The following is a 22,685-nucleotide window of genomic DNA, read 5'->3' on the forward strand; positions in this document are numbered from 1 at the left end:
AAATTAATGAAGTTTTTGTTATAATTTTTTTATATGCCTGGTGTGCATCTGCAATAATATACTGATGATCTATACATTGATATCAAGGAATAGTTTGCAATATGAAGCACACTGTACGTAATATATTTTAAATGAAAGCTTAAGTAAAGATGTACCTTTATTATTGAGAATTGCTAACAAAAAATTATATATAAATTTCATATATAAAATGCAACACATATATTACACATATAGAATATGTGTTTTACACATATAAAATATGCTATGTTTAATTTCACACATGTTTGACACAAATTAAACACATGTTAAACATGTGTGGAATTAAACACTTTATATATGTGTGCTCTTTTTATGTGTTTTACACGTGTAAAATATATATGTAAAATATATGTTAAACACATGTTGCACACATGTTGACATTTTCCTGTGTAGAGAATAGAGCTATATGTATGTTAATGCAATATAGAAATGGATTCATTACAAACTAAAATATCCATTTACCATTATTAAATCAATAATCATTGTTAATTACTTAGAATAGATTCTACTAAAACTATTAATCATGAATACTCACATAGCATCATCGGACAAGCAATACACTTGAATTCTAACATCATCCTCATTATCCTCAGATAGAGCTTTTACAGGCCATCTCATTTGATTGGGCACCCCTCTTATCTTCGCCCATAGAAACATTTCTATCCTGAAAAAGTAAAGGTAATTCACACATTTTTAACATCCTTAGCCCTTAAGCGACATACATTTATGGTCTTACAACACTATTTTTCCGAAGGTTCACGTCAAAACATGGCTGAGGCAAAATAATTCCCGAATTTCTCTTCGTTTTTAGGGGTTTTCCGCCAGCGACAGGAACTGTAGTTTTTTATGAGATAAAAAGCAACGTGTAAACTGCCTGATTTTCCCACTTTTGTAAAGATTCGAGGTCACTTGAATTGTTTATGCCAGCATACTTGCCAACCTTCAACATGTAAAAATCTGGTCATGACCAGATTTGGAAAGTAAAAAATCTGGTCATAGCGCATAACGACATTCACGACATATTTACTATGCATTTCAAAGGTGTATACAACAAAAATGTGTTAGAATATGTGTGTAATATTTTATTGCAAAGAAGCATTGTAACTAACAGTTGCTGATTTTGAATTGTTTAATACTTCCAATGTTGGTATGTACTCAAAGCAATCAATTTCACTGCTGTTTTTCATCCCCACCACCCGGTAGAAACTACACCGGTCTCACCAATCTGAATTTGAAATCAAATATGAATATTTTATGTACGTTTATACATACTCAAAAAGACATCGACGTACATTATTTATACACTTACACTTTTTACTTGGACCGGGCCAAGGCAGAGTCTCGTGCAGTTAGCCAACGAGGATGCTTCAGCCATAGTGAATGTAGGAGAAGAAAAGAAATTTGTCCTCATTTTCTTCTCATCTTCTGTCAACTCAAACAGGGTGTCCATGATCTACAAAAAAATATTTAAAAAACTACACAATTTTCCTATAATTCATATAGATATACATAGTGGGAGTGTGTATTTGTGTTTATTTTGATATGTTTTTAATTTAAACTATAAGGACGTAAATTAAAAACAAAACCAAAAAAATGCAACCTACGATTGAGTCAGCCTTAAGTTCGATGCCGAAGGTAGGGTGGCACGTGGCATTTACGAGCCTTTGCCTCCCCGGCCTCAGGGACTCGATAAGCGTTTTCTTGAACGTGGAAATGTTTTTGGTTGTTGTCTCCCCCTGGACAATAGCCGGAACGAAGTATTTCAAACTCCTTCCAGACTTTTCGTAACGGCTTTTAATTGTCCTTATGGTATGTTCATGAAGAACATACACTCCGAGATTCTGAAATTCATAAAATAAATGCTATGAATAAATAGAAAAAAAATATTTATTTATTGATACAGTTTGGATGTAAATTATGCCTTCTCAGGCAAAAATGTCACCAAAAGACAACACAACAATTATACGAGGAAAACGCAAAGTTGTGAAATACTGATCAAACATATATCAGACTGATAGAGACAAGCGTCAATACTAAATGAATTAAACATACAAACTTATATATATAACGCATTTGTTTGCATACTCACCCGTTTATAAATTAAATAAATAGTTATATAGAAAAAAGATACCAACACGTTTTAACAACAACTCTTACTTTTGTTGTAGCCTGGTCCTCCATACTTTCGTTTCTTCAGGGAGCCGGAATGAATTTAACAGGTTTACCGTGCAATATATATATACATGTAAAAAGTGCTGACTTGGCAATTCTTAACCTTAAACTGTTAAAGGGTTTATTATACCCCCCGCAAACGAAGTTTGGGGGGGTACATAGGAATCACCTTGTCCGTCCTTCCGTGTTTACGAGAGTGCATATATTGGGTTTTTTTTTTTATACCTAATTGGTACTAATTGGGTACATTTTTCTTATTGGGTATACCCAAGAGGAAGTGTCGCTTAATCTACTTAAAATGCCTTAATTGGGTACATAAAAGTTAGTACCCAACAAAACTTAGACACTGCGTCTTGTCCAAGAAAGTGTCTGAAAAAGTTGCTTCTATGGACGCATCGTATATTCACTTTTATATCATACTCTCGGAACACTAAACTTAACTACGCTGTTGTCGTAATAACTCCCGAGAGTTCCGAAAATCAACTTCCGTAAATCTTGATCTTTAAAGCGTTTGATTTCACTAAAACAGCAATGGCGTCTGCAAGGCATAGCACGAGGTCAAGATCAAAAGTAAGTTTCCTTAATTTATTCATACTTTAAAGATAAGTCTTGCTTTGATACATTTATTGAATTGTTAAACATAGCGATATTGTACTTTTTAAAGTAATGATGTTCTACATTAGGATAATTATCGGAACAAAGAGACGTGTGTAGTTCGGATTTCCTCTGTCTTGATCCACTTGCAGCGAGCTATATATTGAAAACTATACTATTTATGATATTGAAAAGTCGTAAAAGTAGATTATGAATTTTTGTACTTTATTAACATCGTGTATGATATTCGACGATGTATAAACAGTTAGGTAAAAGAATTATAATATAATATAGATAGATTGCATGTCCATTTCTTGTTGGATATCGAACATTAAGTATAAATAAAGAGATATATTTGTGTTTTTTATTATGCACAGGTGAATCAAATACCAAAAGAAGAAAGGGTGTACCAAGGTAAGAGCATGAAATGATATTTGCCAAAAGAAAATAGATCGCTGTACGAGTTATCAAATTTATTACTTCCTGTGATAAATCGAAAGTAGAGAACATGGCGGCAGCGTGTTGTGAGGACTAAGCTGCAATGTTTACTGATGTCTTGCACCAGTAATTTTACCGGAAAACATTAAAAGTACAGATATGATCTTAAAAAGGATAAATGTTTCTTTTTTTTTGTTTCATTTTTTTTTTAATTCTTTAGAATTAATTATGCTGAAACAATGCCAATGAAGAAAGGCAATGTTTCATTTTGATGTTTTTTCCCCAAATTGAATGATCACTGCTGCCAGACTCATGGGTAAAAAAAATTACACAGACTAAAAAAAAGTAGGAATTTGTTAATAAGGATACATATATCTAATTTTTTTCTCAAAAATAAAGTATACTATAATTTTTCTTAGGGTCATTGTTTTTTATGCTTTCACGTTTTAATATATAAAACAGAAGCAATCTTCATAGTAAAGTATTATAAGGTTCATATACTAACTGTTATTTAAATGTAAAATTTACCAGATTCGGAAGTTCAAAATGAAAAACAAGTATCCAGTGGTGTTATATGTGATGTATTTAATAATGTATTCTGAATTAGACACGCACTAAGAATACTGTTCATTGAGTTTCATCTAGTGGATTATATTTTGCTTAATCAGTGGTGAGACAAAATTTGTTAACTTCTGTTCTCATGATCTTGAACTTAATTACTATTAGAACATTGACAAGGTGCAATAAATATTGAATGGCTGTAACAATAAGCAGAAGCATGACACAAAGTCCAAATATCAAACAGTGAATTCAAATCCAACAAATATTTAGGATAAAAAAGTTACACTAAAACTTAGATATACTTATTTTGACAATGTGCGTTTGGAAAACGATTTCAATCGATTTCCTTGAATTTCAGCTAAGGTTGTTTTTCAGGCGTTTTTATAGACATGTTTTTGTCGTAATATCTTTTAGAAAGTTAGAAAATAGCTTCAAATGACATATGAAAATGCCGTACACTAAACAGACTACATCATTATAGAAGATTATGAAGTTTTCAAATGTTTTGTAAAAACTAAATAATCATATCAAAAAACTCAGTTGCAAAGTTGGACAATTTTTACGCTGGACCGTGTGTACTTTCCGCGACCCTTTCATACATTAAAATTATATTCAAGTACATTGAGTGAAGTACCTTACTAAACCAATTATAGAAATAATTTGTTAAATATGCTTTAGCTAGTGTGTCTTAAGGTGTGAGAATATTGCAATGATCTTCGATATGTTTTTAAAAGATATATTCCATAATTGAAATTGTTTTTGGTTTTATCAAATACTATAATCAAACACGGAGGAAAGTTTTGAAATTGTTTACCTATGAGTCTAAGGAGAGAAGACTGCAGTATTAATAAATTTGTTGATTGTAGTTGATTGACATGTTATTTTTTTAAAATACAATTTGCATTAAAAAAATGTGCACCTAGACATTATGTATCAACATTGAACTTGCGTGTTTAAGGAGTCTACACATGCAATCACAAAGTGATATAAGCTATCAAACGTGCATCATACTAAGTAGATGACATCTACGAATATTCAAATACAAACAGAATAGCGGTAGCGAATATTGGAATATAGATTGTATTTATTCGTTTCAGCTCTACTTTAATCAAATTTGAATTTTGATATCTGGTATTGTTAATAACATAATTTAGTTTTAAGCCCCCATTTGAAGAAGGGAAGGCAAATTGCTTTGCTACTGTCCTTCTGTCTCTCTGTGTAAGTCAGTCCACTAACAGTTTCCGTTCATTTTCTTCGCAGAGGTTGCATTTACTGAAATGAAGTTTGGTATTCAGATTTATTTTTAACCATATCACCTTTTCTGCCAAAGCACTCTATTTTTGTAATTTCTGATTGTATTCTATTTAGTACTTTATGATCATTTTGTATGGTCTATGGGTTTCTGGAGTTTATTACTAACATTTTCTGAATGTTTTTGTATTGAGTAATACATGTACTAACAACGTATCAATGTAAGATAATTCATATTATGCTGCACAGTTATGATTATTTGAAGTAAGATATAGTGCAGTTGTTTGGGATGGGGGGCTTAGGATGAAGAAAAGGGGGTATAGTTATTACAATGGTTTGTTAGTTATTCTGCCTCCTCTTTGTTTTCAATAATAAAAAATTCACCAGTTTTATCATTAATATATTTTTTGGCCTTCAATCAAGACCACAATTAAAAAAAAGTCTAGTCAAAGAACATTTTTTTTGGTGTTCAAACAAAACCATTTGGGGGTACAATTCAGCTTTCAAACATTTAACAGAAACATTGTTGTCTTATTTGTATCAATCATGTTTTTTTTAAAAGAATGCAATTAAGAAACCAAAATTATTGCAAATAGGATAATGTTAACGTATCAGCTAATCAAGTACACTAAATATTTAACTGATCAGAAACAGATTTTTTACATATTATTATTCTAAAAATTAGAAATTTTATTATTAGTTTCCATTATGTCTATCAAAAGGATAAAGGCATGTCATAAAGTGTTTAGTTTGTATGAGATTGTATTCTTTTTCGCAGTCACAAAAGAATTTTAAGCTGTCAGCTAGGGCCATTTAATAGGATTTAACCACATATATCTGTTTGCTTTCAGTAAAAGTGGCCAAAAAAAATCCAACATTGATCACAGATTATAGACACGATCTTGCAGAAGCAAGAAAAGAGCCCAACAAACTCGGCACACCTGCTCCTAGTGTGAAGGAACACGGCACACATGCTCCTAGTGTGAAGGAACCCGGCACACCTGCTCCTATTGTGAAGGAACGCGGCACACCTGCCACTAGTGTGAAGGAACGCGGCACACCTGCTCCTAGTGTGAAGGAACGCGATACACCTGCTCCTAGTGTGAAAGAACGCGGCACACCTGCTCCTAATGTGAAGAAACGCGGCACACCTGCTCCTAGTGTGAAGGAACACGGCACACCTGCTCCTAATGTGAAGGAACATGGCACACCTGCTTCCATTGATAAAGAAGATGGAATTTCTGCTCTTAAAACACATACTCTTAGTGTCAAGGAATGTTGTACTCCTGCTCTTAGTGCAAATGAACTCAGCACACTTGCTCCCAGTGAAAAGGAACTCAGCACACCTGCTCCTAGTGAAAAGGAACTCAGTACACCTGCTCCCAGTGTCATGGAACTCAGCATTTCATGCCCAAGCAACAAGAAACTTGGCACTCTTGCACCGTGCATCAAGGTACTCAGCAAACCTGCTTCTAGCCACAAGGCACTCGGCACGTCTGCTACTAGCGACATGAAACTGATCACACCTGTTCCCAGCGATGATGAACTCAGCACGTTTGCTTCTAGCGACAAGGAGCTCTTCACACTTAGCAAACCTGCCCTTAATGTCAAGGAACTCGATACAATTGCTTTCAGCGACAAGGAATTTGGCAAACCTGTTCCTAGCAATAAGGAACTCAGCACATCTGCTCCTAGCCACAAGAAACTTGACACATCTGCTCCTAGCGATATGGAACTGAGCACATCCGTTCCCAGCGATGAGAAACTCAGCATACCTGCTCCTTGCGACACGGAGCTCAGCACATCTGCCTCTAGTTATAAGGAACTTGTCACACCTGCTCCTAGCAACAAGAAACTTGGCATACCTGCTCCTTGCATCAAGGTCCTCAGCACACCTGCTCCTAGCATCAAGGATATCATCACACCAGCCCTTTATGTCAAGGAACTCGGCACACCTGCTTCCAGTGCAAAGGAATCCAGCACACCTGCTCCTTGCGACAAGGAACTCAGCACGTCTATGCCTAGCAACATGGAACGGAGCACACCAGTTACCAGGTTTGAGGAATTCGGCACATCTTCTCCTCTGGACAAGGAACTCAGCAAGTCTGCTTCTAGTGACAAGAAACTCATCATGTCTGCTTCTAGCGACAAAGAACTCAGCACGTCTGTTTCAAGGGACAAGAAGCTCAGCACATCTGCTCCTAGTGACAAGGAACTTAGCACACCTGCTCTCTGCAACAAGAAATTGTGCACATCTGCTTCCAAAGGCAAGAAACATAGCCAATGTGCTTCTTGTGACGAGGATGAGGGTGGTGGTGACTTAGAACTTGGCCAACATACTTCAGACAAAAAAGATCTAAATGATGAAGTTCATCAGAATCATCCTTTGCTTAATGAGCATAATGGTAATGCTCTCGAACAGGAAGTCAGTAATTCTTTTATTATTGAGGAGCTGAATAACAAGGAGGATTTAGAACTCATCAATTCAATTTTGGTTCTTGACGACATTAGTTCTTGCTGCTCAGTATCTGATGATCCTTCTTACATCCCATGTGAAGATGAATATGATACAGAGCATTCTAACAAAATATTGACAGTCAGACAGAAAAAAAGAAAATGATCCTTGGCATTTAACCAGAAGGAAAACTGGTGCAACAATTTAGATGAGGACAGTGGTCATGACCCTGTTGTCTCATCAGGAGATCACAATGAATCATACGTTTGGATTCCTAAAAAAAACAACAGAGGAATAGCCCAAACAAAAGAAAAGGACAAAAATCCAGAGTAATTGCAAAGAAAAGAAAAGTTATTATTGAGGAGGTCGTAAGTGACAGCAAGTCTTCGGAAGGTGAGGATGCAATGAGTGATGTCTATCCATGTTTGAGTATGCCTAACACAGATGGAGGAACACTTGACTCCAAACTTGTGAAGAATTTCAATAGACGAAAAGAAGTCTCCTGTAATGAGGAAGGTGATGAGAAGTCAGACACGTCTTCTGAAGAGAATCAATGTGCAGAAGATGATGATGACATTTATGTCAGAGAGTTGTCCAAAACAAACATTTATGACCAAGTACATGCTTGTGCATACTGCAGCAAAGTACTAACAAATATCTCCAAGCACTACCAACAGATACACAAAAATGAACCTCAAGTGAGAGAAATAATGGATTTCAGTGGAACTAAAAAGGAAAAACAGATTCTTTGGAATATTCTACGTAACCGTGGGGACCACAATCACAACGAACAGGTTATTGCAGAAGGTAAAGGGGAGCTAATTTTGTGGAGAAGACAGCAAAAACAAGTAAAACTAGAAGACTATGGACCATGTCCTGGCTGTTTCCAATGGCTTAAACTATCAGAGAGTATGTCCAGCGAAAAATGACAATGAAAGAACTAGTAGTAAAAAAAAATTGCGGGTTCAGAGTTTGTATCTTTGTGGAAAGCTTCAAAGCAAAGCCAGCAAAGCCTTAATAAACGAAGTCTTTCCCATAGTGACTAATGACATTATTTCTAAAACTGCTCAACAAGATCCTCTTATTATATGCCTTGGAAATACGTGGATGTGCAGAAACATTGAAAATAAATTAAAAAGAAAATATTATACTTCCTCTAGGATGAGAGAAGCTTCAAGACTGTTGTTAAACGCCAGGGACCTGTTGGACTCTAATTTATCTATGTCTGACTTGTTGCGCCCAGAAAATTTTGACATATTGCAAAGGGAGCATTGATAACTGCCTCACCTGGTTTTGATGACTTGAAAGCCCCCTTAACAGCTATAAGGCTAGGCTACGAGATAAAACGGATGTTAAGTGTAAAATGGGCAGAGGGAATCAAAAGCAAAGATAAAACAGCAGCTAATGACAGTAAGAGCTTCCTCAAGTTCATGAAATTCGAATGGTCCACGAAAGTCACAAAATTAGCAACAGTCACACTTCAAGTTCGTAGCTTCAACAAAGAAAAAAGTATCCCTGAGCCAGAGGACATTATCAAAATTCGGGAAAAGATCCTTAATGACATCAAGAACTTCGATGAAAAGAGCACAACGCCACAGAACTTCAGATTTGCTGCAGAAGTATCTCAGGCTAGATTGTTGCTGTATAACAAACGTCGATCTGGCGAAATAGAGGGTATCAGGTATATTCAACTTTTCTTTCTTTTTTAATCATTTTGATATGGATCACCCCATGTTTCTTTTGAATTTCATGATAAAACATTGAACAAAATAAAATGCTTTATTTGTTGAGCTTGATATTAATATATTTATTTTTCTGTTTTTCAAATAGGGTGAAGGACTATGTGAGAAGGCAGCAAAGTGAGGTCATTCAAAAAAAAATTCTTAATGGTCTCCCATTGTCTTTTCCATAATACTTCTGCGGCCTTTTTGTTGCTTTCAATAAGTCGTAGGCACATTTTCATACCAGGTAATGTTTTGGATTTGTAACAGTCAGAAAGATATTCCTTGACTTCTTTTTCTTCCTGTTTGGACCATTTTACTCTTGTTGCTATATAAAATATATACAGGTAATATAAAAACATGTATACATTGGCATTAAAGCAAAGTCCTAGAAAATGGCTATGGAGTATCATTTTTGTGCTAGAGCCAATACTTGCAATGTCAAAAGTGATCTGATAACAACTTTCTCCTGTACTTAATGGCTTAAACAGGTTGGGAACAATTACCTTATAGCGATATAGTCTCGTTTAAGTGCGAATATTCTTTTTTACAGTAATAGAAAAAAATCCTATAAACGAGGGGTTTAATACAATGTGTCTGTAAAACTCCGCCCTATTGTAAACTTCGTGGGAAAATCTGCTTCTTTCAACTGACCTTCCTGACAAGAAATACCACTCCTTGTGAGAACAAAATGGTTTCTAACTCACGGAATTCAGACTCAACTGCATTGAACAATTTTTCAATATAAAACATTGTTTCAAAATATAGTTTGCTATATTTGTAAATTTGAAATATCCACATTCATTATAACCACCACATTTGTTACAAATTTTACAAGGGAATCAACATAAAACTAGATGCTGTCATTAGACAGTAATACCCGCACCATGTGTTTGCCCCTAAATAACACTGTTTTGTACCAGTTTAATTAAAAATGAAGACTATATGCAAGCTCTGGTAATACAATTAAAATTTATGCACCCACCCCGTGGCGGTTGCCGGTTTCAGATTTGCTGCTGTGTGCCTACATGAACATCATCGTGTGCACAGATTTAGAGAAGGGGTGGGAGTGAGGGGTCCAGACCCCCCCCCCCCCCCCACATGAAAATTCATTTATATCAATTGTAAAATTACCAAAATACACCTTGGACCCCAATGCTCTTACAGACATGTAAATACTCTACCCATTGCGCTTCAATGTTAGGTAACATTATTTGGGGGGTAAATATTTAATCAATATTTAATATACGTTATTGTTTATCTCAATAGAAAGTATACATGTACATCACAATATGCAGGTGTTCTGCACCACCTTAAAGCTGTTATTTTCCTAATAAAATAGTGAAAGTGGATTTGAAGAATAGGTCATAAAAATACATGCATGTTACAAATGAATGATCTTTGTCTGAAGTTACGTACACAACACAGGTCTGCATGTCTCATTAGCGGGTACTAGTTTTACCCAGCTCTTCGATTAGATGGGTTCACGTGTATACATACATGGGTGTTGCTAAAACGCGGAACGGAAAACGGAACAGAGAGCGGAACGGAAGGGAAAACGGAAAATCTTATCTAATGTTATTTACCTCATAGATTTGTTAATCATGCTAAAACGATATACTTTATGTACCTTTTTAATTTGTTTTGAAAGATATCAGATTATTTATTCAAGAATATTTATTTCCTCAAAATTAACAGTACATGCATTGACCACTATATTCTGTCCCAAAATATCCTCGATTCACTTTTTGCTGTATATTTTTATATACCTCAGGGTTCACGCGATTCTCTTTTAGAAGCATTAAACATTCTCATTATTCTTTCTTTAAAACGTCCTCTCTAGCTGATATAAATACACGGCTAAAAATAAAGAAGTTTACGGGGTTTTGCATTTCAACAGACCCGGATAATAGTGTTGAAAAATTGTGCAAAGTCTTCTGAGTGACTTTCAAATGGAGAAAAGATGTCAACATTTTCAATTATAAATCGTCCAAATGTGCTGCAGGAATATTTTGGATCGACAGACTATAGGCCAAATATATAATTGGAAAATCAAACCAGGCAACGTCTAGAGCTCTCTATTCGGATCATATGTATATAGCTGCTGGAAAAATCAACTGCTTAGTAATGCAAACGTAAACAAAATTGCATTGCTAAAAATACTAGTTTCACAAATTACTAGTTTCACAAATTACCGGGTATTTTAATGTTTACTGTATTTTAATTTTTAATGTCGTCAGTCCTACGTTTTTTTTTCTTCCATCTCAATGATACTGTATCGTTTGTATGATAAAAGATCGTCTAGAACACCGAAAATTCAATTTTGATGTAAGTATATATGTGCATTATATTTGAAATATAAAAATACTCAAAACACGTATAAAACGCTTTCACTAACTGCATACGTAACGCTGATATGCCAGCAATACCATATAAGAAAAATAAGTAAAAAGTTATAGCTAATTTGCTCGTTTAATCATGATAATGTTTCACAATTCGTATATATACATTTGATTTTTCCGTTTCGTACTCAACTAAAGCCGAATGAATACAATGCTATAATTGATAGACATTCATATGAATATTAATAAGATAACAACATGTTGATAATCATTCATTAGATATACATAAAAGATACAAAGTAAATCGTTTCTGGCCAGACTATACCCTTTTTAAGCGATAAACGTGATGATATTTTCCATTCCGTTCCGCTTTCCGTTCCGTTTTCCGTGCCACGTTTTAGCAACACCCATACATACATGTCTGTGTTTTCCGTATGCAGAAAAGGATTAATATATTAGTTAAGATCAGCTAAAGGAATTCATTATTGTGTTTTAATTGGATTATCATTATGATGCTGACCAATATAGGTAAGCATAATACATGTAGTAGCAGTAGCACAATATAATGAGATGCCAGCATACATACATGTAAGTTCTACTTTCACTTTCTAAATGTGATCTCCCTTTGACAGCATACTGTATCATCATCTTTTAATATTTAAATGAGCTTATCATCGTTACCTATCCTATCGCATTTGTAAAGTTTCTATCATTTTAGTTGCAAAAGTTATTTTTTTTCATTTGTCAAACTGCATGCACTATTGAGTTGACCCCATATTGACCCTGTATAAACAATTTCTTATTAAATTTGTGTATTACATGTAAGTAGGTGTAGACACTTATCATTTTTATATGAGTTATAATAGGAAGGAAGGAGTATTTCTTTCTTAATGTTTTATAATGCATCAAATACAATGAAGGTCATGACCTTATGGGACTGTTCTAGCTGACCCCATGAAACAGGAAAATACAAAATATCTTCTAATGTCATTATGATGCATCAAATGGTGTAAAGTACATTAATGATCCCCAGGTGTTGTCTTTAACCCCCCCCCCCCCCCCGCCCCGCCTTTATGAAATAGGAAATGATATGATACACTGTATATTTTGTTAACTTCTGAGATCCTCATCCCTAAACTATAGTCATTAATTGTGCGTAAAATTGTATATAGATTATGCCCCCTTGGAGACACCCTGACATTTTAGAACTAGAAATAATAATGTATTTTAGCTTAATTCATATGTTATACAGTAGTGTTTGATCCATGTGGGTAATTCCTAGCCTAATGATGTCACTGCTTTGTTTAGGAGACTTTACAATTGCCCCAAATAGGCGAATACACATGGAAGTGATGCATATAACATTTTGTTTATGAATCTTAAAAATTGAATTAAGCAATTTCCAAAATGTTAATGTGAATCACGAGAGAAAAAGCAATCAAGAAATGATTTAAAATTTGCTACTGTACACATGTAAGAATGTATTAAGAAGACTGAATCTTTATAACCAGGTTAGATAATTTGGGGGGGGGGGGGGGAATGTGGAGTATAAACATTTATAATTTGAATCATTTATTGTTATTACTTTTAACTTGTCAATGAATACTACTTATTGATCCAAAGGTAGAAATATGACCTCTGATCATATCTCAATAGATCATTTGTCAATTATGCAAGGTGAAATATAATTTTTTTTTAAGAATAACATTTTTTACCAGTTTATAAAAGTTTTTAGACACCCAAATTATATTTTGATTTTAATAGATCATTCGACAAGGGAGGGGGGGGGGGGAGATCAGTTTATATTTGAGTTTGTTTGGGAGTGGGGGTTCCAAGTCATATATTTGACAATTCTTTAATGTAATTTAAAATAAGACTAAGCCATACTACAGTCATGAACATTAATATTATAGAACAAAACACAAACTAATACATGTACAAGTATATATACATACTAGGAAGTATTACAAAACAGATGATTGATCTCTATCTGGCCGGGTTCTTAAATTGAATCATATATCATGTACATATTATATTATTGTTTCTTTGTTCAAGGCATTTAAGATGGTATATAGGTAATGATCCCAAGTGCTCTTCCAGAAATTATTAAATATCATAAAAACCATTGAGATCCCCACCTTAATCCAATTGAAAGATATTATTCCTCATTAGGTCATGCAGGCGCATCAGATCATTATGGCATGTAAGTCATGACCCTAAGGGGTCATCCTGACCCCGTTAGAATCAGAAATTGTCAATTATCTTTAAATTATTTATGTTTGATGATCCTATCTATATTTAATCTTTATTATTAAGTCTCACGAATGAAATTTGGAGACTTATTGTTTTTGTACGGTTCTTAATACATGTATTATTATTCTTCATCTTCTTTTTCTTCTTTCCTGCTCTGAACTTGTTTCTCAGAGATGGCAACAGAATTGTACAAAACTCTAGGATATGATAGGCCTGCATAACTAGTTGTGCACCCTGGTTTGATTTTTCTCATTTTGGGTTAGACAATCACTTTTCGGGGGAGGGGGGGAGGGGGGTGTCAAAAGGGTGTGGGGTCTAACATTGAACCTTGTAGGAAGAATCGTAGACTCTATTGTAAATGGTAACTTGAAAACGGACAAAGATAATAATATAGGGTTTTCATAATCATATATTGGCTGTTACTGGCAATATATAGGGTTTATTAGATCTGACCCCTGGGGTCATCCCCATCCCCCAGGAATTTGAAATTACCATATATCTTAGAAACTGTTATAATCACGACCCCTAAACCTTATATATTCATGTTTCTGATGTCAAGGGGCATCAAATGTTATGTAGGTCATGGGCCCTGTGGGTGGTCCTGACCCCCTCAAATAGCAAGTCCCTTAATATCTTCAAAACAGTTGAGATCCCCACCCTTAAACCATATATATTCTTGTTCCTTGTGTCAAGGGGCATCAAACGGTATGTAGGTCATGGGCCCCGGGGGTGGTCATGACCCCCCTTGAACAGGAAGTGCACGAATATCTCGAAAACGGTTGAGATCCCCACCCCTTAACCATATATATTCTTGATCCTTAAAGGGCATCAAAAGGTATGTACCTGTAGGTAGTGGGCCTCAGGGTTAAATTTAATTTTTCAAAACCGTAATGCACATCTATGGAACAGTTCCTATCATATCCCAAGATATGATGTGTCTATCCATTAAATCATAAAAGGAGTTCTAGGATCTATGTTTTTTTAAGTGATAAACGTCAATTTTCTGCTACTTTTTGACTCCCTGGATGAAATTTAAATTTTTAAAACCTTACTGCACATCTATAGAACAGTCCCTATCATATCCCAGGATATGATTGTCTATCCATTAAATCATAAGAGGAGCTCTTGGATCAATGTTTTTTTTTTTAGTGATAAACGTCAATTTTCTGCTACTATTTGACTCCCTGGATGAAATTTAAATTTTTAAAACCTTATTGCACATCTACAGGACAGCCCCAATTATATCCCAAGAGATGACGTATCTACTCCGAAAGTTGTAAGAGGAGTTCTGGGAACTACATTTTTTTTTGCAAAAAAACGTCATTTTTTGTTGCCCACTGATCCCCTTACTAAAAAAAAATTCTGGAACCTGATCACGCCTCAATATGACACCCCCAATCATATTCTAGAAGATCATTTGGCTACTGCCAAAAAAAATGACGTTTTTGAAACCAGTTTTTTTGTAAAAAAAAAACCGTCATTTTTCAGCCATTAAATGACCCCCAGGACAAAATTGAAAATTCCGAAACCTTATTGCGCATCTATAGGATACCCTAAAACATATTCCAAAAGATGATTTGTCTACTGTTGAAAATGTAGGAGGAGTTCGAGGAAGAAGGTTTTTTGTGAAAAAACGTCATTTTTTACCAATTATTTGACCCCCAGGACTAACAGAGAAATTTTGAAACCTTTTTACAAAACAACATGATACCCCAAATCAAACTCCAAGAGTTCAGTTTGCTGGCTTATAAGATGTAAGAGCAGTTTGAGAAAGTAAAACGTGACAGACGGACGGACGGACGGACGGACGGACAGACGGACGGACGGAACAGGGTAGCAACAATATACCCGAACTTTCTTTAGAAAGTGCGGGTAAAATAAACTAAATACCACCGCTATACCTGGGATATTTCTATATCCATATTCGCACTATACAAGTTTTTATTATTATACTTCCATGTTAGATACTGAAATCTGATTGATTTAGACGGAGTTGATAATCATTTCTATTACCTTCAGCGTTAGCAACACGCTTGGCAACGGACCGACAGTACGAATTGTTACATGCGCGTACGGTTCGCCGTTATAATCACGTCATTTCTATATAAAAGCAGTAAAAAAAATTCTAAAATTAAGACATTCAGTACAATAAAAAAAATAGAGCCTGTTGGGGAGGGTAACAGTTGAAATTGACATCACTAAAAAACAATTGTCAACCGACGCGAAGCGGAGATTGACAATGATTTTCTCGGGGTTTGTATTTCAACTGTTACCCTCCCAAACAGGCACTATTTATATATTGTACAAGTATTATTTCAAAGACAACATTTATTCAAACAAGAGTGAAAAGGAATACTGCGCAAACTTTTGAGAGAAAAGCGTAAGTATTAATGATCGCAGGACCCGGCTGCCGACCAGTTGAACACTATGCACATTTCTGCTTTGAAAATAATATTAAAGAAACTAGAAAACTGACCAGTCAGGAAGGGCCCCGCTATGACAATTAATATAGAGAAGTGAAAAAAACTTTGAATTCCATCCTCTTTATATTAACAATGATGAAAAATAAATGCCCGGCAGAAGATGTAAAGAACTGGAATATATAGGATCTCGTGATTTGTAGTTGGATATGATTTTCATCCAACAATTAAAGTGTTTTTTTCTTGAGCCTTAGTGAGGGGATAAAACATACAAGTTGGATAAAAATCATATTATACTACAAATCATGAGATTCTATTTATCCCATATTTTATACACCGCAATCAATGTTTACACTGTTTATAAATCTCTACATTATTTTACTTCATTATGCCTAGGCAAATCCCATTGTAATGTCACAACTGTGGGATATCAAAAGTCATATCCACGGGATAAAGTGGGTTAACATGGGATGAAATAAAATTTGTTAAAAAAACAAAGAATTGATACCAATGCAATGATACCTAGGCTTTGCCTCTATTCAATAAAATTATTATAAATCATTGTGTACGGTATTTTAACCAAAATAAAATATGAATATTTTATTTTAAATCCATATTTCAAAGAATGTACACAATACTACACGTCATTCAAAATTGACCTTAACTTCAAAACAAAGTTCATTTGCAGACACAGGCAGTGCAGTAATTAATCTCAATGTGACAGATAAAGATAAAGCTTAGGATTTTCTTCCTGTGGAAGGTTAATTAATCCCAAAGGACAAATATTGCACAGCCTTCCATGTATACAATGGTAACATTCTCAGCAGTTATCTCTCTTTGCCCATTCATTCTCAGCAGTTATCTCTCTTTGCCCATTCTTCTTATGCATAGTTAGGAATCTACCCCACCACCCCAGCTCCAAACCAGAAGACATAGAGAACCAAACTTAGCATCAAAATATGTATTTCTGCCTACTGAACTACCATACCAAATTTGAACTTGATTGGGCAACCATAAAAAAAGTTATTAGAAAAAAACAGGAAATTTGTGGACGGAAGAGTGACAGACGGACGGACAGAAGGACGGACGGACAGAGTGATTACTATAGGGCACCCGCAAATCCTTGCGGGGCCCTAATTATTCTTCTGGATACTTCGGAAAAACCCCTGTATTGTGCAGGTAAAAAAATCTTGTCTTTCTTTCACTTCTTCCTTCCTTTCAACTCCACGTTGCTAAACACGGTTTATCACCTGTGTGAATAATTGTTCTTTCTATCCTTTTCTTTCTTTCTCAAAAGTATGCGGTATCGTTGTATGGGAAAACTCCGCCTCCTGTCACTCTTGGCCAATCCTAGACCTGTAAAGATACTGGTGACCATCAAGAAATTTGCACGCAGCCTTGACTTACATAATATTCTGCTGACCATGTACAATTTACAAAAAAAAATCAATCATGCCCTGTCACTTCGTGGGAGAAGAGGTGATTTGCTCTGGTATATAATTGCATTTTTTGTATCATTACTTGTAATTATTATATTCAAAGTATGGTTAGTTTCAAGTTTTGAACTTTATTTGTATTTTTATGTTAACGTACAGAGCCGGAAAAAATTACAAGGGGGGGGGGGGGGCAGGCGGAAGCAAACCTATTCCTCCTTTCTATATTTGAAAAAACATGTTAATGTATAATCAATCTTGTGCGAATATTTACGGTTTTAATGCATTTTTGAGAATGGATTTGAATTTTTTTTTCAGACCAAACAACGATCACAATGACTGACACGTCGTCTATGCGTGAGTTTTATATATTACTGTAATAATTTTTATATTTTTGTTGTTCGTTTATTTTGTTTGTTAATTATTTAGTTTTACATGGGGAAGGAATTGGGTCGATCTCTTTTCTTGTTCGTTTTTATGTTGTTGTTGATTTTTTTTTATTATTATTTATTTAGATACCAGTCCTCCATCTATCAGCGCGTCGGTAACAACTGACAGCAAGCGAACATCCGCCGGTGTTCTCATTGATACTCACACTCATCGTACATTGTCCACTGTTACTCACACACAGGTCCAAAGTTCATCTCGTGCCACTCGCTCACACACCCAAACTTCCACCCCCGTTGCTGACACACATGATCATACATCTACCGGTTCTACTCTCACACACACCCACGCATATCCACCCCCGTTATTAGTACACAGGATCAAACACCTATCGGATCTACTCTCACACACCGCACACATCCACCCCCGAAATTAGCACACAGGATCAAACATCTACCGATTCTACTCTCACACACCCAAGCACATCCACCCCCGTAATCAGTACACAGGATCTAACATCCATCACTCCCACAACTACTTCCACAGTCCACATTTCCACAGTCATTACATCCACCCTTGTTTCTATATCCTACCCTGCAGAGAGGACTAACACGAACGATAAACAAAGTAAATGTGTTTATTACTTCTTGAGTTTATTGGCAATACCCATAGTTATTCTCGCATGCATTTATAATCAACGGCAAAAAAAGAAAAACGGTTTTAATCGCATGACCAGCGACATCATAGAGGAACACAATAATTTCAACAGATTAAAAACCTCTGTTCATGACACTAATATCAAAATGGACGAACTTGATTCAGAATATATTTAATATTGTATTTCTGTAATATGCATGTACTCTTATTTTTGTGTTCTCGTTTCTACATGTATTTGGATTGTAGAAATAAATGTGATATTTCGCATGTACGTGTTTTTCTTTTCCAATTTGTTTCAATTTTGATTTTTGTTTTGCATGATACGAAACCTGATGTTGTAGATCAGCATGTAAGTAGTTAATTCATTTCTTAAATTATAAATTAAGTAGAGTGGCCCCAGGTGGAGTTTAAATATAAAGTATGCTATTGTGTTCATGTACAGCGTATTTATAATTAATTTTTGTTTTTAATTTTATTACAGTCCAAGATGCCTATGGCCTGGCAGTCTCTGCTGTGGTTATGGTGCTCCTCCTCCTCCTGGGATGGATCCTACGATCCATCTTAAGCCATTTTGGCATTGAATGCCGCGTCCCAGTGAGGAGGGGGGAGGGAGGCGGAGTGATGTCGAAAACCCCCAGCCACGGGACGAGGAAACCCGCCCCAAAGAGCGTGTATGTACAGAAGTTAACCTAATTGATCGTAACAATAAAAAGAGACCTCTTAAAAGCCTTTTCATATATAGATATATATATAGAAAAACATTTTAAATATATTTTGTTTAACAGCTGGAAATGATGGAATCGACTGCCACGGGAAAAACGGATCAAGACAGACCGCTGCCAATTGGGGCAAAGGGTGGCCGACCCCGCACGATGCCCCCCCCCCCCCCCCCCCCCCAAAGTCTCTTCTGATAACTCCGCCGTCTTACTACCTCAGATCTTAAGTCAAATGTTTTATTTCAGATTTCTCTATACTATACATTTAAAGGATTTTTCTTTGATTTTTAGCTCCAAGAATTAAAGGACAGAAAGACAAAAAGGACAGTGCGCTATAGTCAGATAGACTGTGCATCCTATTTACATGTTGAAAACAATTTTGATTAAATTTTATTGGATTACTATCATTGTTTGTTTAAATGAATTAACTGAAATGACAACAATGGAGCTATTGTTCTTGGCGCGTGCGGCTGTAGAGAGGGGGAAAACAATGGGCTATTGTCTGACCACCGGTAGGTGTAAAACAATGGATCAATGTGAAATTGATACCCGTGATCAAGAACAATCAATGTGAAATTGATACCCGTGATCAAGAACGGAAATTCAATGGTCTATTGTTAATTGGATTTTCTAGATGTTAACGTTATGAAATTTTCTATGACGTAGTCTATTCGTATATAATCTTGTTTTCAATCAAAATAAAACTTCATTCTTAACTCGCCATTTTACAAGCAAAGGTTGTATAATTAAATGTCGTTTATTTAAAGTAATCACCATCAGTTTTACATCTACCGGTGGTCAGACAATAGCCCATTGTTTTCCCCCTCTTTACAGCCGCGCACGCGTCCAGGACAATAGCCCCATTCAATTGAGAACAATAGCGCCCATTGATTTTCCCCTCTGTACAGCCACTTATACTACTTATATAATAAATGTAATATATATGTTATACGTATTTTAAATAATCATTAAGAATAAAATTTTCAATCATTTACAAAAGTAAACGTTGAAGCTTGTATTTACATTACAATAGATCGGTACGTTTTACTGTGAATCCACCTTAGATTCATTTAGAGCTTGCTGCAACACACTGGAAAAACAGGACATCTTTACCACTCAAAGAAATGTTTACATTCTTATTCTGAAATGTTCAAGACGCCCGCACATCCCTCTTCAAAATTTGTGGAAACATCAAAATGTATTTTTAGGGGTTCGAAATTACTTCGCCCGTGTCCTAGACTCTTCTCAATTTTTTCCTGGTTTATCTCTTGTGTCTCGGAGACGAGGTGAGCCTCGTCGAGTCTTTTTTGTTCTTATTTGATGAGTGAATTTTCAATCAATGATTAATTAAAATGTTCATTTACGTATATGAATGGCATGATCGTGACACATTGTACTTAAAACATTACTCAAGTATTATTCAAGTTCATTAAGTATGTTTTTATTAATTGTAATTTTTAATAAAAGCAAGAATTATATGTAAGTTGTACTCCGAGGTATACATGTAGAATTTATGTTCCTTTTTTAAACGTGTGCAAAGTGATATTATTTAAAGAAATTGAAATGATACACACTAATGGTTGTTTAATGAAATCAACTATTTGAATTGTTGCAAGAAACTTTTTTACTTGATAACATTTAAATGATTATTAAATGGCAAATCTTTATGACTGTATATATACATAATTTGTGTAATCTGATTGCAACTTTGTAAATGTTATTTTTATGATTATTTTCGCTCGATTGATGTTATTTTCGGTCAGTTAAATACTCAGTACCCAAGTAAGTAATCAACTCACCATTCTAGTATGTATACATTACGTAATATAGTAAATTGAAAGACGTCATTTTATAGTTGAAAATTGCAGATGTTGCCTTTTCAGGGAAACGTACTCAAAAGAAGTCTCTCTTATGATGAGTTCTCATCATCTTGGACCTTAACCTGGACGTCAACTGCCACATCATTTGTATTCATCATGTTTATTTTTCTCTCAGATTGTCCATCTGTGTTATTTCTATATTGTGAAGATTCGCACAGGCGGTTACTATCAAGCACGCTCTGTATGGCTTAATTCGAAAGTCAAAGTTGAAGGTATAGAACCTCTTTTTCAGAATCCCACTTTGCAATGACATCCAACACTTTAAACTGAGGATCACATGCCATCTAAAGTTTTTTGTAAAATTAGCAACTTCTTTGCATCTACCCGCTTATCAAACGCATCTGCCACAAGACTTCCCAAAATATGGCGATGTTGATCGCTTGGGCGATTGCGTAAAAGGTCAACTAGTGTTTTCTCTGATAATACTGTTAATTTTAAAGTTCTGATCAAATCATTATGAATTATAGTTTCTTCAAGTTTAATCTGAAAGAACATGAAAATACACATAAAATGTTATATAATTCAAATAGATATTATATTTTTTTTTAATTTAAATTACTATATTTACATTCTACTGTGTTTTTCCATTAAATTCCGTGATGTTTAAATGCCTCTAAATGCAACAAGTAGTCAAAGGTCAAATTGACGAGTTTTATTATGACGTCACAAACGTTGAACGCTGTAAACTGCAACGTCACAAGCGAAAATCAAAGTTCACGCTTGTGGCTGTTACTGTGGCTCTTCCATTAATATTAACTTACCCTTAGGATAAGATAGGAATTTTAAGGTATGAATCACATTTGCAGACAAGGCAAGAAAGTAAAAAAAATGTAAATATAAGCATTAAATCATGATTTTTTGAAGTATACACTCTCATAACTGCAGCGGTGTGTGCATACAAATTTTCATAACGCGCTAACGCGCGTTTCTCAATTTGTATGCACACACCGCTGCAGTTATGAGAGTGTATACTTCAAAAAATCATGATTCAATGCTATATTAATATTCAGAAAATTTGGGAATTACTTTCTAAAATGATAAAATATATTTATATAAATGAACTGAAAATCATTTAATTGTCACAACCGTCACACATTGTCATTACCATGACGAGAACGTTTCGAAAAATGGGCACGGTAAAGACAATTATTATGTTAATGACCTACAGGGCCAAATCGTGTCATCATGGCTGCTGATAGCGTCTGAATTGGTAATAAAATTAATCAAGTTTATCGACGACCTTTCATGTTTTCGTTTAGGCTGAGGTGTTTGTAGTTTTTGGTTTGTTTGTTTTTTTTTTTTTGCATACGGTAATGACACACAATAAACATTATTTTAGGTTGTTTAATGTTAAGACCGAGTTTTA

The 22,685-nt window shown here is 35.0% G+C and overlaps 1 protein-coding gene and 2 pseudogenes across 1 annotated transcript; all 3 read left to right on the forward strand.

Moving 5' to 3' along the window:
* Positions 1–2,742: 2,742 nt before the first annotated feature.
* Positions 2,743–8,785, forward strand: LOC128174799 (uncharacterized; annotated as a pseudogene).
* A 31-nt stretch (positions 8,786–8,816) lies between these two features.
* LOC128174800 (uncharacterized) lies at positions 8,817–9,422 on the forward strand. Its single transcript, XM_052840254.1, has 2 exons — positions 8,817–9,191; positions 9,341–9,422. Exons 1-2 carry the CDS (start codon positions 8,860–8,862, stop codon positions 9,420–9,422), a joined length of 414 nt encoding a protein of 137 aa, XP_052696214.1. The 5' UTR covers positions 8,817–8,859.
* Positions 9,423–18,014: 8,592 nt separating this feature from the next.
* LOC128171122 (uncharacterized) lies at positions 18,015–18,564 on the forward strand (annotated as a pseudogene).
* Positions 18,565–22,685: the final 4,121 nt, after the last annotated feature.

Source organism: Crassostrea angulata, chromosome 2 (genome assembly GCF_025612915.1).
Source record: "Crassostrea angulata isolate pt1a10 chromosome 2, ASM2561291v2, whole genome shotgun sequence".
NCBI lineage: Eukaryota > Metazoa > Mollusca > Bivalvia > Ostreida > Ostreidae > Magallana > Magallana angulata.